The 16619-nt window shown below is 60.6% G+C and overlaps 1 protein-coding gene across 7 annotated transcripts in view; it reads right to left on the bottom strand.

Moving 5' to 3' along the window:
• EPN2 (epsin 2) overlaps nucleotides 1-16619 on the bottom strand; it is a 68075-nt gene that overhangs the window by 24203 nt on the left and 27253 nt on the right. For all 7 annotated transcript variants that reach the window (XM_057715347.1, XM_057715346.1, XM_057715350.1 and 4 more), the window contains exon 2: nucleotides 7888-8651. In XM_057715347.1, the coding sequence (XP_057571330.1) occupies nucleotides 7888-8482 (595 nt within the window). In that variant the 5' untranslated portion in view covers nucleotides 8483-8651. The remainder of the gene's footprint in view (nucleotides 1-7887; nucleotides 8652-16619) is intronic.

Below are 16619 nucleotides of genomic sequence, written 5' to 3'. Positions count from 1 at the left end.
CGGCCGCCACAGCCCACAAACGCGGAAGCCGAAGCCCAGGGAGGAAGGAGGCAGCGCGGGGACCACGGTGCGGACAGACGGACGGACCGGGGCGGAGCAGAGATGAAAGGCTGCCCTGCCGTTTGCTGGTAGGACTCCAAGCCCATCCTCTATCTGAAATAAAAGAGTAAATCTGTGCTCTTCCCTTTGGGCTGCAGATTAAACCCTCTCCATTCCAAGGGTACCAACTCGCCAGGTGGGGAAGGGAGGGCTTGTCCAAAACATGGAGCAATCTTCTCTCCTTGCTCCTTTCCCAGGGGGTCACCACGGTTCCTGATGCTTTCTCTACACCCGCAGGAACGTCGAGCTTCGGGGGGAGCGCCGGGCCGAGGGCGGCGCTCGGGAGGAAGGAGGGGCTCGGGACACCGGAACGTCAACAAAGACAAAATTTGTCTCTTTCTTAATTCAATCATAAACTTAGGTTAATTGCCTGTAGCAGTTTCTTAGAGCAATACCTACAGACAGGAAACCCCCTTTCAAAATGAGTGTTCTGATGGAAATTTCCATCTTTTAAACTAGAAATGATCTTTCAAAAAACTTCACGATCCATTTTGAGCTCAGGGGCTCTCAACCGAGCACAGTCACCCCTCTGGCTGGGGGCACTGCACCTGGGCCTGTTCCACTGGGAAAATACTTGTCAAGTTCAAGAGACAGAATGCTGTTCCTACACTTTTCCCATTAATCTCGCTTCTGCGAATTCCACATTGAAGCCATAATCAAGAATCCTCAGAAAAGCAGGCTTTCTGCCCAAAGCCATTTACCAGGTTGTCATTTACACTGTGAGAACCTGGAAGCCGCTCGGACAGGGTGGGGACAGCGAGAGGTCCACTTGAGGACTCTTCCCTTGGGCACAGCAGTGTGAGCAGTGCCCGCGTCAGCACAGGGGACACACAGAACCAGGAGAGAGCGCTGTGTGGACGTCTAAGCTACCCAAGCTTTAGCCTTTGAAGCCGGGTGTAACTGCGGAGCAACCCAGAAGATGCACACAGGAAGTCAGGTGAAAAAAATCAGTAACTGTAGCTTTTCTCGTGGGAATCTGGTGGTAAGGAGGCAGCTGTGGGGTGACCTCTGGGCCACTGCATCCCCGCCCACGGCATGTAGGGTTAGAACAGCCTCTGACCGGCCTGCCTGGCCCCCTCCGGGCACTACATATGTTGCACCGTCAAGGTGCCCACGTCTCCCGAACCGGAAGCTCACGGAGGGCCAGGCCTCGGCTGCCGACCATGAGCCCTCACTGCCCGGCGCTGGCCCTGGCACCCTCAGGCTTACCAAGTGAGCAAATGAACACTCTCACCTTCTGAGAACTGGGCTTTGGAAAGATCACGTGGTTATGAACAACATGTGTATGACACTGTCCACACAGTGCACAACATCAGATTGCTCTGCTCTCACGGAGCGCACCTCAGACCTTGACCCCGATCTGTCCGTACAGCTGCCTCCGGGAGATGTGAGTCTTGATCTGGCCTCCGCTTCCTCTTCAGAGTAAGAACCTGTGGGCTTTGCTCACAGACAGACAGCCGCGCCAAAGCTGCACAACCACGCGTGCCCACCGGCCAGGCAGCCGGGGGGTGACGACGTCATGAAACAGAAAGCAGGGATGCAAAGTTGCATTTACAACACATCTGCAACCCTAGAAAAGAAAATGCTTAGGAAAGATGCCCAGAAGGAAACACACCCACATGGGAACAACAGCTGCCTGTGTAATGAGATTACGGAGTAGTGTGTCCCTCTTCTTTTTGCATCTTCTACACGATGGGGGATGGACAGGCATTATCTCGATAATGAAAAAACTAGCAGAGTTTCTTATTTGCCGCCCACACCACGCTTACCAGTTAGACCTGGAGAAGCAGCCCACAGGGTCACTGGCCCAACGGGCTGGTCACCGTGCCACCAGCTGGGCCACGCTCCCCGCCAGCAGGCCACGGGAGAAGCCATTTCGAGCTGCCGAAAGTCGGCGAGTCGCCTGCTGGCTCTGCCTTTCCGAAAGGCTGGCCGCTGGGCAACGGCACAAGCCGCGGGAGGAAGAGCCTGCACCGCCCGGCCCCCTGGGAGCGGCAGCGCCACACTGCCCGCGCCCGCCCCGAGGCTCCGACCCGACTGTCAGACGTGTGCCCGGCCTCTGGGGCATCGCAGGAGGTCTCAGAGCTCCCGGGCGGTCAGCCTGAGCCAGTGGCGCAGGGAGCAGCGAAAGGGCCGCTGGCAACATGGGGAGCAGCGTTCTACCGCCAAACAGAACCTGACAGCCAAGAACCAGACTGTTCCAAACTTGAAGCCTCGAGACACGGCACAACATTTCCACATTCTGGAAAAGCCCACAAACTGTATTTGCAAAAAGGCTAACATGCATGCCTGAGGCTGACACCAATGGAGATGAGTACGTCACACCAAAATACCACCAAAAAAGAGAGAATTCCAGCTGACTTAGCACTCATTCATTCAGTGCTCACTGAACACCTCTTGTGGGTCAGGCACGAGGCACTGAGCACAGGCTCCCGTTCTGTCAGTGCAGGGAGGCAGAAAATAACAGCAAGAAGGACTCTGAAGCTGAAAACAGAAGGGTGTGACATACAGAGGTTATACGTAAATTATGTGGTCTATTTTCCAGTACAACGAGACATTATTCTTAGACCTCCCTCTCATTTTTATTTACGCTATACTTTCAAATGCCCCTTCCTTCAAGCTGACCGTGGGAATCTGGCCACAAGCAGCCATGAATCAGACAGGGCCGGGCTGTGCAACTCTTCAGTGCCCCCCATGCTCTTCTCACATTCACTACCGACAGGCTGTAACTCTACAGTTTGTGTACCGACACGCTTACGAAGGATGCTCTAAAGACAAAAGGCCAGGTGTAGATGTTGTACCTACACCTTCCACGTCCCCCGGCGCACGTCAGCATCAGTCCTCGGATTAACAACCGGGTCAGCAGCTCCGACAGCTGCGTCCCAGCCTCGTCCTCTGACAACCAGAGGAGGCCTCACATCCGCGTTCCCAAGGAGTAACCGGCGGTCCACGAGACGGACCACACAACCGTAAAAATGCAACAGGTGTCCGCTGCACGGTCATCTATTTTGTAGAACAACTTAAAAATCGCTTTTTTATTGAGGAGAAGAAAGAGGGTTCTGGGTTGAAATCCTGGCCTCCCTGCTACGACCGAGTGGATCTGAGCGAGTGAGTCCATCTCAGTGTCCTCACCAACGACACCTGACCCCGCCACGCCCTACAAGAAATGGACAGAGGCCGTCAGCCTCTGGCCGTCACGGGCACTGCCACCCCGGGCAGCTCAGCCACCAGCAGCCTCGCGGTGGCACACTCAGAGCCCACTGGAGGCCCGAGCCCACGGGCCAAGAACAAACACTTTTGACGTCTGCCGCCTGGACAGATGTGTCACTGAAACCGCCACCTCCGAGGGTCTGCTGGCATGACTGACCAGCCTCCTCTTGATTCCATTTCCCACCTGCAGACACGAGAGCCAGCGCTGGCCTCTGCCGGGCACTCGCTGCCACCAAAGATGCAAGGCTCCCACAAGGTGCGGAATCACTGGCTCCGGCAAGAAGGGCCACCAAGCACGTCCCGTCTCCCAGCAAACCCTCGTCCACCCTCGGAGAGCAGTCAGCCGAGATGCAGCCCAAAGCCAGGTGGAAGGCCCCGAGGTCTGGGCACACTCCGCGCCAGCTGGTTGGCCCTGCCCCTCCCGACACCGGGGACCACTGGCCAGCAGCCACCACCTCTCAGCCCTGGGCGCACACACCTCGTTCCTTTAAGGTGTGCTCAGGCCCCCTCAGCCCCATCAGCCCCAGCACCGTCATCTCCCACCTGGGGAAGCGCAGGGGTCTCCCAGCGGCCTCCCTGGGCCCGCCTGGACCCCCAGACGACAAGAGGGTCCTCATGAGCCTTCTCTTCCTTCAGTCGGATCCAATCCCTCCTCAGTTCCAAACCCTCCCCTGCTCCCAGCTCACTGAGTGAAAGCCAAAGTGCTTCCGGTGACCTGGAGACCCACCCACCAACGTGTGGCCACTTCCCCTCCCTCAGGCCCAGCCTTGCCCCCTTCTCCCGCCCTTCGCCCTCTGCCCCTCTACCTGCCCGGGATGTCCTTCCAGACTTTCCACAGCCCAGCCCTCCTCCTTCAGTCTAGGCTTGCTCTGGGCCCTCCCAGCACGCAGGACACTCTCCCCACTCCTCACACGCCGGGCTGTTTTGGGTGTTGGCTGCCATTTTTTCCAGAGCACGCGTGGTGCAGCGAGCGGTACAGTGCTGTCCCCTCACTGTCTCTCTTCCCATTAGTGGGGCGGGGGCACGGCAGAGACACACGGCGGGAGCTCAGAATGCCCTCTGCGGAGGCCGACAGCAGCATGGTGGACCTGGCAGGGGGAGCCGTCTGCGCGTCAGGGCTCTGGGCTGGACCCTGCGGGGACCCTGGGGTGGACTGGTGACCTCTGAGAGCCGGGATCAGGGCATCATTCCTAAGGGGGGGGCGGGTAAGCATGGGGCAGGCTAACAGCCAGGAAACCAATCAGGGAGTGGGCACTGACCTGCGGGCACACGCTCCACACGGAGTGCGGGAGGCGGGACGGAGGGAGCAGGCCTGGGGAGGCTGCAGGGACACAGCTCGTGACAGGAAGCCCTCCTCAGACATGATGACAGCCGGACGGAACAGCAGCCAAGGCTGAGGGTCTGCACCGTGCCCACCTGGCCTCCCCTGCGGGGCCGGGGTCCCACGTGCGCCCCTCACAAAAGTCTGTCCTGAATCACAGCCCGCGTTTCATGAGACCGGTTTCCGACGGCCAGGTCCGTGGGACACTTCGTGCCGGATTCCAAGCCAGTGTGTTCAAAGCAGACCCCCCGTGTGCCCACATCAAGCCCTCACCTTATACTTGGCACTTGGGCAGGGGCTCAGAAAGGAGTCATGGGACAGGGCCCGGCCCCCGGCAGCCCCGTGATGGGGAGGGTGTGAGATACGGAGAGGAATGCACTCAAAATGGTGACACCACATTGGCTCAAAACGATCCAGGGCTTGAGAAACTGCCGGAAAAAAAAAACCCACTCATTTTACCTTAATTCCCACCAGAGCTGAAGGAGAAGGGAACTCCCTGTGGGCTGTGGGCCAAGCCACTTGCCGGATGGGCATGTGCAGGGGTGCCGGGGGGGGGGGGGGGGGGGGGACGGACCACGGGCCAAGGCACGGGACGGCCCAGGCCTGGGCTTTGCAAGCGTCCCAGGAGAGCTGGGCGGGGCACAAACAGATCTCCCCAGTTACTCAACAAGTAGGCCCCAGGGGGCTCTGGGAACGTGTGGGCATCACCGACCTTCGGGGGAGCCCTTGCAACACGCCTGCCCACATCCCTAGAGCCCAAAGCTGGTCCTCCCCGCAGAGCCCAATCTAGACCGCGAGGGGAGCACGGCCTGAAGGAAACATCCCAGAGCTCAACACGGTGATCACGTGGGCGCCCGGGCAGCCGGCTGCGATGTGCGGGAGGCCCAGTGAGCGGGAGCCGTTCCCAGGTCGTCGGGAAGTGGCACAGGTGCTTCGCTGGCACGCCTTTCAGTAAGAGCAGGAGACAACAGAAGGCTTTCTTCTCTGAAGGCAGATCAGGCTGAGAGTATTTCCTCGGAGGCAACAGTGAAATCTGTTTTCACTTTAACCTGCACCAGGTGGGGACTCTGTCCAGGATGCACCATCAATCAGTCCAAAGAGCAGCTCACTTCCTGACCTGTTGAGTCAGGGACCTTACAGCACGTGACCTAGAACCGCCAGCACAGCTAACTCTGTTCTCCATGGTCACAGGGACCTCAGGAAGGACGGCAGTTCACTGGGGAGCAAACCCATCCCCTTTCGGGCTCTGCCCGGCACGTGGCGCTGCACTGCAGCGATGACTACCGGGCCCAGGTGTGCCCGGTGGGGCGAGGCCGGAACCACACGCTCCAGCCTGGCAGCCCAGCGGCCCAGTCCTCCCCGCGCCTGGGTCTGTGGCCAGCATGGGAACAGCGGCCCCCTCTGAGGTCCTGGCAGGACTCCGGGCTTGGGGTGTGGGAGGACACGGGGCATGCGGGCTGGGCTCGGGGAGAGGGGAGGACACGGGGCCTCCAGGCCGGCAGGCAGGGAGAGAGCTGGCTGTGCTGAGCGCACCCGCAGGCCGCCCAGCGTTTCCCACCTCGGGCCACGAGGTCCCAAGTGAGGCAGGGCTGGGCCCGGGCGCGGCAGGGAGGGCAGGTGCCAGCGTGGCCGCGGCGGCTCCTGGCTCGGACCCAGCGGAGCCCCGGGCAGTGCTAGGGACACTGCGAGGCCTCGGGCGCTCTGGGGCAGGGACACACACACAGGCCGTCAGAGGGGCAGGCGGTGGCAGAGGCCGGGCCCGGGAACAGACCCCGAGTGTGCAGCGCGAGCTCAGGGTCTCAGGGGACAAGCCTGGCCCACGGCAGCACTGGGCAGGGCGGGGGAGGTGGAGGCCGGCGGGATGGACCCCAGGACCCACTGCCCCGCCCTGCCCCCGGAACACCCTCCGGCTGACAGCCGGGACGCGGCCGTGGCACCTCACTCTGGGTCCTCTGGCCTCGCCTCCAAGAGGATGACCGCAGAAGGCAGGCGTGGGGAGAAGCAGCCCTGGGCCCTCACGTGGCCATGCCCCCAAGGGGAGGCTGGGGCCCGGGACCCAGCCCACCTGCAGGGGCCTGTCTCGGGAGGAGAGGGCTCCCTGAGGGAAACACACAACTTCACTGTTGAAGGGCCGCCCTCCTTTAATGCTGCAGCCCGGCACGGGGGCAGCCCCTGGAGCCCCTGCGATACAGGTTCCATCCCTTTCAGGTGGTCTCACAAGGGTCACAGCCTTTGCCATTCAAAACAAGTGGGGAGACAACAGGAACGACGAGGGGGACGGGAAAGGCTGCCCTCGCTGAGCCTTAGAATCACCGAACATTCCCAGAGGCAGGGAGTCGGAGCTGACGATGCAAATCTCCCATGTGACACATTTCTCAAAATGTCACAGGCGGGGAACGACGTCAAACTGAAACCCACCGAACGAAGCAAGGTCGGCCGCGGTTTGTCAAACTGCAAACAACTTCCTTAAAAAAAAAAAAACACGCACAAACTTTTATGCTGATAGTGTTACTCACTTCAAAAACAAAGGGTACGAGGACCTGCACCCCCGCCCACAGGCCGCCAGGGCCCCGGCCTCACCACCGCACTGTGAGGGCAGAGAGGTGCCGCCACCCCAGGGACCACGTCAGTCAACGGCCAGGATGCCAGCGTGGCTCCCAGACCAGCTTCCGTCAGGCCCTGAGCCCCACTTCTGTTCTCTGAAGATGCTTCCGAGTGCTGGGCAGAGACCCGGAGCCATCGCCATGCATGACGAGCACACAGAGCAGCCCAGCCAGCACGGGCCCCGCCGAGCGACCGAGCCCCTCTCGCGCCTCTCGTCCCCAGGCTGGGAGGAGGCCCTGCCCACACCAGCTCCCGCAGAGGCCTCTGCCCTCTTCCTCTGCAGGTGAGGCAGACACACACCGCCTCCCCCGAGATGCTCAAGCAGCACAGTCGCTGAGCCTGTCAGGAGCCCGCAGCCCAGTCATGGGAAAGACCCTGCGCACGAGGGTAAGGGATGCAGGGCGCGTAGAGCAGGCCGGCCCCTCGTCGCAGCCCTGCCCCAGGAGGACGCAGGCGACCCCGCCTCCGTGCCCGCCTTCCCCCACGGTCAGACCCCAGAGCAGCAGAGGGTCTCGGGACCCCCAAGCCAGAGCGGCCGAAGCCCCCCTGTAACCCTGACTCCAAGAGGACCAAGGGCGCTGCCGTCGGCGGCCGGCAGCTGGAAGGGAGCGCCGCAGCACTGGCCCAGCCCTGGCGCCCGGGCCACTACTCACAGCCGTGGTAGGAGGCCGGCGAGCCCCCAGCCTTGCCGTACTCCTGCTCCGAGTAGCTGGTGGACAGGTTGGGCTGGCTGGAGCCCCGGCCGAAGGTGACCTGGTTGCTGCCCACGCCGGTGGCCACCTGGGCCATGCGCTCCTTGGTCTTGAGGGCCTGGGCCCGCTCGGCCTTCAGCCGCTCCTCGTCCTTCAGCAGGGCCACCAGCTGCTTGGCCTTCTCGCGCACGTTGACGCCCTGGTCCTTGCCGTCGCGGTCGACATACTGGAAGTCCTTCAGCGTCTGGATGGCGAAGATGTTCTCGCGGCACTGCTGGGCCACGCGCTCCGAGCCCGTCTTGATGAGGTAGTCGAGCAGCGTCAGCGCCTTGTACACGTGCCGCCAGTTCTTGCCGTGGTCGTTGAGCCGCTTCCACACCATGCTCATGATCTCCGAGAAGGCCACCACGTTGTAGGTCAGGTCCGCGATCTCCGTCATCAGGGAGCTGGACGGGCCCCACGGGTCGTTGGAGGTGGCTTCCCGGACTTTTATTTCAGCTTCCGAGTAATTGTTCACGAGGTTCTTCATCTGCCGCCTGATAGACGAGGTCGTCATCTTTCCTTTCTCTGCGACACACTTAAAGCCCTTCAAAGAGAGACGCTTCCCTGCCCCAGGCGGGTCCGCGCCCCGCGACGGTTCGGCCTCTGCAGCAGGGCTGGAACGGGGTCCCGGATGCTCATGTCCTCTGTGGGAGCCTCAGGTCCGAGAAGCCGGAAGCCACGACCTGGAGAAAGAAGCAGAACATTGCTGTGCATGAGCCCCCGCGAGACGGCAGGCGTTTTGCAAACAGCAGGCCCTGATCGGCTGGGCGGTAAGCGGGCGTGCTCCAGCCCCCAGGACGAAAGAGACAGCCATCTTCCCTTCAACACTAAGGTAAGAGTGGTGTTACAACTTAATACGAATAGAGTTCAAGGCTCTGGAAGGAACGCAGTAACACTGTAACTAAGATGGTCTATGTTCAAAACGCTCCCCAGGAGCGGCTCTGCCTAGAAAGCCAGCTACAAGACCCTAACGCCCCTCTCTACGGGCCTGGGCACCATGCTTTTAACTGCGGGGGATTCTCCACAACACCTCTTCTCCTGCTTCTTATACAGACTCCCAATTCCCCTTCTAGAGCAGGGCTGGCCCTCCACTGGGCTTCAAAAGCCTCCAGCATCAGGCCAGAGCTGTGTCGTACAACCTTATAAATAACCTGATTCTGGCCCAATTTCCTCATTTCACAGGGGAGATGACTGAGGGTTACATGCTCACAGGTCCACCCAGCCCTTTGCCACCAACACATCCCTCCAGGGAAGAAACATCTGCGGAGCTGGAGTGAGGGCCACGCCTCTGACCACGGGCTCCGGTCCAGAGTGTGGGGGCCCCACCCGGCTTGGTCACCGGTGAGCACCCAGCACCGTGCCTCTCATGGATGTAAACCCTCCTGATACACGGATGAGCCAGATTAAAAGTGGTGCCCCTCCCCTCAGGAAGGCACAGTCCGGCGGGGACAGAGGTGAGTGCCGGGACCCGAGGACTCGAAAGCCACACAACGCGACTGGCTGCCGGGGCCGCAAAGGCACAAATACCCCGCAGAGGGGTCTTCAAAGGAGGAGACGTGAGGGGTGCAGGGAAGCAGCGACTAGGTGATTCCTCTGCTGGAGAACGAGGAGACAGGCCCAGAGCCTAGAGGGGCCGCAGCCGGGGTCCAGACACAAGGCCAGTGGCTCCCCCACCCTCCGCCCCACCCCGGCCACCGCTGGGCCTCTGGCCTGTGGAGGAGCCGGTGGCCTCAGGCCAGGCCGTCTCACAAAAAGCCTCCCGGGGGAGGCTCACTCCTCCCCTGCTGCAGCTGGGGAGCCCGGGGCCCAGGTCGTGAGGTCAGAGGACCAAGGCCCCCTGGAGGCGACCCTCTCCCTCCTCCCGTGGGGGCCCTCACGCTGTGCTGCTTCTGCCGGAGGAACAGTGGACAGCCCCCACCTGCCCCATCCCCAGTCTCAGAAATAAGTAAACACAAAGCGTCAGGAGGCAGGAAGCCACAGGAAATGCCCACGCCTCGCACGGAGCCACACGAACAGGATGAGCTCCCAGAAGTTCATCCTGGTGGCAAGTACACATCAGCTCCGGCCACCGAAGCCTTTCCACCCTCGGACAGGCCAAGAATCCTGCCTCCATCTGAAGCCACAGAATGAACGGGGCTTCAGCTGAAGGTGGGCAGAGTCTGCCCTCCACTGACCGGCCGGCTCTCACAAACCCTCTACCGTGTGTCCAAGGACCAGGGCCAGGCGCTCTGATGGGGACCTGCCTGTGTGATGTGACCAGGCTGGCCGTCCACGCCGGTGAGACGGGCCGGGCCTCAAAGGGGAGAGAGCTCTGACGTCCAGGGAGGGCATCCCAAGCAGCTCCAGCTCCCAGGGCCACGCGCCTCAACGTCACGCGTCACTCCTGATGCCCTGAAGGCCCGGGGCTCCCGGCACTTTGTCTCCCACTGGGGGCTCGGCGGACACGGCCGTCCTGCCCCTGGAGAACAGGTGGGCTGGGATCCAGCGCGGGACGAGCCCGGCCCCCGTCCTCCAGGGCGGGCGGAGGCTCTGACTAAGCACACACAGTTAAGAGTAAACGAGAAGGAAGCACTTCCTGAGGGAGACAGGCCGCAGCGGGCGCTGCCGCCTGGCCTCTGGCCTAGTGTCCTCCCGGGAGGGGCCACAGGGCGGCCAGGGCACCCGCCGAGCCTCCCAGGCCTTCGGTGGCAAAGACAAGGCAGAGCTTCCGCGAGTGAGGGCTGGGCACCTCTGCCCTCCCGAGCCCAGGCTGGGAAGGAAACCCGGACACTTGAGAAAGAGCGGCTGCGGCCCAACGTGCAAGGACCCCTCGTGAGCAGGCTCTCTCAAGGGTTCGGGCTTTGAGAAGAAGGAGAAAGCTAATAAAATACTTGTTCCGGTCAGAAGCACATATAAGTGTATGTACTGTGAGCCTATGTCCCTAAAGCTGCAGGAGGAGCGAGACGGTGCACTGGGTAAGCGATTCCCCAAGGGGAAGGGGCCCCCAAGGTGCCTGCGAGGAACCAGCTTCAGGGCCCACCTGCTCTGCGCCTACCTCACCTGACACTGCAGGCGAGACTCCGACACCTCGAGGGGCTCCCGGGCCCTCAAAGGAGGACGCAGGCCCTTGTGGGTCCACCAGACTCGTCCTCCCATTTTCAAGCCTCCCCCCCTCAACGCCAGGACTGGCTGTGAATGCCCAGACGTGTTCCTGCCAGCAAACACCCGCCGGGGCTCCCCTCAAAGCCCCGACACCCCCAAGGGCACAGCCAGAACCTGAGCTCTGTGCTGCTCTCGCTCTTTTCTGAATAGCTTGCGGGTTCCACCGTCCACACTTTCCTCCTGGATCTGCCTTCCGTTTCCAGCACGCAGCAGCCCAGGGTGGAGCCGGGGCAGGACAGCACACGGCCCCAAGTGCGGGCCCGCTGTGCCCGCAGCCCCTCACCCTGCACTGGGCAGCTGCAGGAGCCCTCGCGGCCACATGGAACGCGCAGCCTGCGGGCTCCACCTGCGCCACAGCCAAAGCGCACACGCAGAGCCTCCAGGGCAGGTGCAGGCGCTCCGCCCACCCCTCAGCCACAGCCGCCCCACCACCAAGGCCGAGTGCGGAGCTGCGTCCCTTAGTCCCCCACAGGCACGCACGCACGCAGGCACCCCAGCCAAAGTCTCGGATCATCACTCTTTTTCGAGAGCAGCTTACACTGTTGACCATAAAGTAACAGCTGGACCACACTGGCCGAGGACCGGCTGGGGCAGAGAAATCCTGGCATATGTGAAAACACAACTAGAATTCGACCCACAGTGGAGGCTAGAAATAGACTGAATAAAACAGCAAACAGAACAAAACTAAAAAAACAAACAAAAAATTCCAAGGCTAGAGTAATGCCCCTGGAGACAAGAAGAATTCCATAAAAATATGCCCCAAGGGCCTGCAGAGCTGGGTGGGGAAATTCCTTCCAAATCTAGAGTGGGAGGAAGAAGCTCTCTGTGGTTCTGCAGCCCAGGTGGGTCCCTGGTCAAAGCCCACGTGTGTCTCAACTGTCTCGCTTCTGTGACGGGGGCGTGGCTGGCCAGGTGCCGAGACGGTGCTGTGGCTCGAGGTCTCCACCAAACCCCCGTGGAGATTTGGGGGGTTTTTCAGGGGTCAGGAGCCATCATCAGGGACCAGGACCAGCTACAAGGGACGGGCATCAAACGCCTCTCCCCTCCCCAACCCGACAGTCACAGGCCAGGCAGGCACAGTCAGCAGATGCCACGGAATGACTGTACCCAGGACAGCAGCTCACGCTCCTGTGACTTCCTCAAGGCAGGTGACAGCCTTCACACCCAGGGGGAAGCTGAGGGCCAGCAGTAAAGGACACATCCTCCTCATTCACTGAACATGGCATCACTCACTGAAAGACTCCTCGTTGAGTAGAGAAATCAAACTTTATATCTCTATCCTAAAAATGCGCTTAAAGAAAACTTTGCATTCACATACTTAAAGAATTTCGAAAACAAACACCTGAGACTTAACTTCTAGACGATAAAGCAGGTACAGTGAAAGCGCCCCCGCAGGAAGAGCCCCGAGGGGCCCGTTAACTGGCCCGGTGTGGACTGACGGTCCTGCCCCCAATGCTGGATGACCCCTGCCCCCTCTACGCCCCCTCAAAGTGCCACCTGGGGGCTGCTCCCAAGACATGACAATCGTGGAACAAGCACAGGAAAATTCAAATGCGATGTCAGACAGCCTCCTATGACTTTACGTGTTCTTGATTTTTCTAAAGGCAGAAATTAAGTACTGAAAACACATGAGGAATTTCATTTTTCTTTACCAATGTGGCCCATCATTCAGTCTCTGGGAAGAGCAGCCCTGGGTGCAGATTACACAGGTGTTGAAATGTGGTCATTTTAAAAGATGGTGTGAAGCAAGGACCGGGGTCAGGAGACATGGTTCTGGCCATCCGATAACGCAGTCACTGAGAAATGGGCGTGGGACCAGCTGCAACTCCCTCACAGAGTTGAGGATCAAACACCCTGACGGCCGGACCAAGTGGATGCATAAACGAGGACGAAGAATCCCGTAACGCTCCCGTACCTCTGCCACTCCTCAAAGCGGTTTTGCAAAATGACCAACCACGGACAACACTCTTAAAAAGCCCTGCCAGAAAGCAAACAGCGTGGTGCAGTAAAGCACACAGAACCAGGAGCCAGGAAGGCAGGGCTCAGGCCAGGCCCAGCCCCCACACTGCCCAACCCTCCCGTCCCCAGGCCCTCTTTCTGACAGACGGCTCGGCTCCCTGCCATCCTGTGGTGTCACAGGCGGCCCCTGCCACAGGTCAGCCACTGAGAAGCTAGAATTCCACGACAAGCCTAGCGGTGGATGTTTCTCTTGGCCCGTGTGGCTTCCCGGGGGCCTCTGCAGTATGAAGAGCAGCCCTCACAACACGGCCCCCTCCAAGGAAGGCAGTCTGCACACATGTGACCCCCGGGCCAGAGTCTCCATTCTAACACGCTACGACTCTGCTACCAGAAAGAGCCACTAACGGCAGGTGGCAATGCCACCCAGAGACGGGCGGGGGAGGGGGGAGGCAGCCGATGGCTTCACACCCACCCCACCCCACAAGGCAGGATGGATTACAATTGGACCAGTAGAATTTTCCAGCTTGAGACATTTGGAAAAAAAGCAGAGCTACATGGGAACATTTCGAATTCCCATGATTTCATGCTTAATTTAGACCTGGCTGGTCACTGCGGTGGCGCTACGTGCTGGGCTGTTGCCATGTCCTGAGAGCCAGCGTGAGAGCGGAAGCCAAAGCGGGGGCCGTGGACCCCGCAGCTGGAACCCCACAGGCCTGGTTTCAGGCACAGCGGCGGCCTGATGCTGTTCTCCAGAGAGCTCCTTGAGGAGGCCCGCGGGTGAGGACAGCGGCCTCCACGCTGAGCAAGCGCACACCACGGCCGTGAGGATAAGAGGCCGCTGCGCACCTCAGCCTTTAGACCAGCAGGGCCGGGAGGTCACGCGGCCGCGCAGGAAGGGGGCTCCCACGGGCTTCAGGGCCTGACGGCTGAGGTCCGCGGTCCTCCCCGGCCCAGCCCAGGCAGCGCGGGGGACCTCGGGCCCCGGAGACCGGAGACGGCGCGCTGGAAGCTGAGCTCCTCGGGTGCCGCCACGTGCTGCCCTCCCGCCGGCACGTTCCTGGTGGCGGGGACCACCCGCGCGCCGCCTGCCGTCTCCTCGCCCGCTGCCTCCCCGTCAGCACAGATCTCCATGTAAACGTCGCCCCCTCGGAACCTCAAGGCACCCGTCTCTGCTTTGGGCAGAGCCCCCTCCGCGGGGCGGCTTCCTGCGTCCGCCCGCCCTCTCCAGCGCTGGGTCCTCAGCCCGAGCCCGGGGGCGCATGGCTGAGAGCAGAGCACAGCGGGAAGAAGAGGAGAACAGCACCCCCACCCCCCGACTCAGACCCGGGGTGCCCCCCTGGGGCCGGTCTCCTGCTCAGCCTCCCTCGGGGTGTCTGTCGCTGGGGCACCGAACACGTAAAACCAAACTGTGTGGTTAAACGTTCAGGACGCAGGACCCGAGGACGGGGACAGATGAGCCTGCCCCGAGCGCCCCTGGGAGCTGAGGCCCCGCAGCCCCGCCAGCCTGGGCTCAGGGGCAGCAGCCCCGGCGGCCTGCGAGGTGAGGACGCACGTCTCCCCTCCGGCCACGCGGACCCACACTTGCCTTTCCAGCGGTGACCGGAGGCCAGGGCGCGCGGTGAGGACGGCCGCTGCTCGGTGCCGCGTGACAGGGGCCCAGACACCTGCTTCCTCCCGGCCGCGCCACAGTGAGTGTGTTACTGAAGATGCTCCTCAGCAGCCCCCGAGGACGGTCTGCGGACAACGCCCATGGCAGGGGACCAGCCTACAGAAGCACCGAGGGCCCCGGGAGAATGTGCTGGGCGGAAGGCGCCTGACCACACGTGCAACCTTTAACACATTTTTTTTTTTTTTTTTTTTTTTTTTTTTGGGCACACAGGCTTAGTTGCTCTGCGGCATGTGGGATCTTCCTGGAGCTGGGATCGAACCCGTGACCTCTGCATTGGCAGGCGGATTCTTAACCACTGCACCACCTAGGAAGCCCCACACATGCAACCTTTAAACACGGGCACCGGCTCCCGCTCTTCTGTGTGGCTGGCATTTCCAAGCAACGTCTCAGATGTGCTAACTCTCTGATACAAGCAGTCATCATAACAGAACAGGCTTAGAATGGAAACTGAAAATAGAAGAGAGTTTCTAAAAAGAAGCCGGAGCATCCTAACTGAGCCCTGACTGTTTGCCAGGCGTGTCTGCTCACGGAACCTTTGTAAGAATTCTACCGGGAGCAATTCTTCTTATCCTCACCTCACAGGCGAGGAAGAAGAGGCACAGGGAGGTTACGTAACCGGCCGAAGCTACACACCAGCAAGTGGTAGGACCAGGATTTGATCCCAGACCTCTGGCTTTTGGTCCTGCCCTCTTAATGTCTATTCTTCTTCTGTTTGGCTTCAGACAAATCCAATGCTCAAAGTCATGAGAACAATGACTTACCATCACTGAACGCGCAGGCCTAGAGGGCCCTCCCGGTCTCGGTCAGAAGAGGCCAGAAGACGGTAGAGAAGCAACTGTCTCCCTACCCTCTGCTCACTGGCCACAGGAGGTCCTGTCCAGATCACCAAACCAAGCGGGCGGTACCAAAGATGCTGGAGCCGGAGGGGCCCCGCCTTCACCCGCACGCGGACACCAGGCCCGGGAGGTGTGCTGCTGCCCCAGGACGGGGCCCTGGTGTTCCCAGCTCCTTCCAGGGTAACCCACCAAGCAGGGGTCTTTCACACTCTCCTGAGAAAGCTTCACCCTGGGACGCATCGGGTCCCACAGACAGCAGCACAATGAAATCCAGCAGGGTGGGAGTACCGCAGACTCCAAAATGATCTGAAAATGAGCTCTTCCGAACTCACACCCTTAAGAAACGGTATCTCTTTGACTCTAACTATGTTTTCTTCTAAATCAGCCACCGTGGCTGTAAAAACCTGAAAATTCTGATTATTCCTTTAAAACAGCCAACATCTGAAATACCACCAGGAAAAATCTGGTCTCAGTGCTGAAAGGTAAACTTCCTTTTTTGGTTCAGGATAAAAATATGACTTCCCTCCTTCCTCCTCTGCTGGAGGCATTCCCAGGGTTTTATTTACTCTGCAACACTGGCTGGACTCTTAAATGTCAGAGTCGGCCCAGAAAAGGCGCACGCCGGCCCCGAGGTCTTCCTGCCGCTCCTCCGTCCTCTGCAGCTTCCGTGCTGTGCGCCAACCACATGCGGGCACAGACAACGCGCCCCGTCCCCCGGGCCCCTTCCCCCTCCCCCACCCCCAGCAAACAGCTCAGGGTCGGAGTTCCTCAGTCCCTTGCTTTTTAAAAAGAAAATGATCTTACCACAGATGTTGCACGACCTCCACAGCCTGCCCCAGACGCGTCCACGCGTGCAGCTGCGTGTCCTGGGCGGCTCACGCCTGTCCCTGATGTGTGGCAGCTGCCTGCGCTCCTGTGTAACAGTCTCCCCGCTCACTCTCCTGTCCGTGGACACCCGCACCGATTTCACCGTTTGGCCATCGTGAACAGTGCTGGTGTGTGCACGCGTGTCCCTGGGACTCACGTGCCGAGTGTTCTAGGCCACG

The sequence above is a fragment of the Hippopotamus amphibius genome, chromosome 17 (genome assembly GCF_030028045.1).
Source record: "Hippopotamus amphibius kiboko isolate mHipAmp2 chromosome 17, mHipAmp2.hap2, whole genome shotgun sequence".
Lineage (NCBI taxonomy): Eukaryota > Metazoa > Chordata > Mammalia > Artiodactyla > Hippopotamidae > Hippopotamus > Hippopotamus amphibius.
Note: the sequence above shows the minus strand (reverse complement) of the source record. Positions and strands in the feature narration are given on the sequence as shown.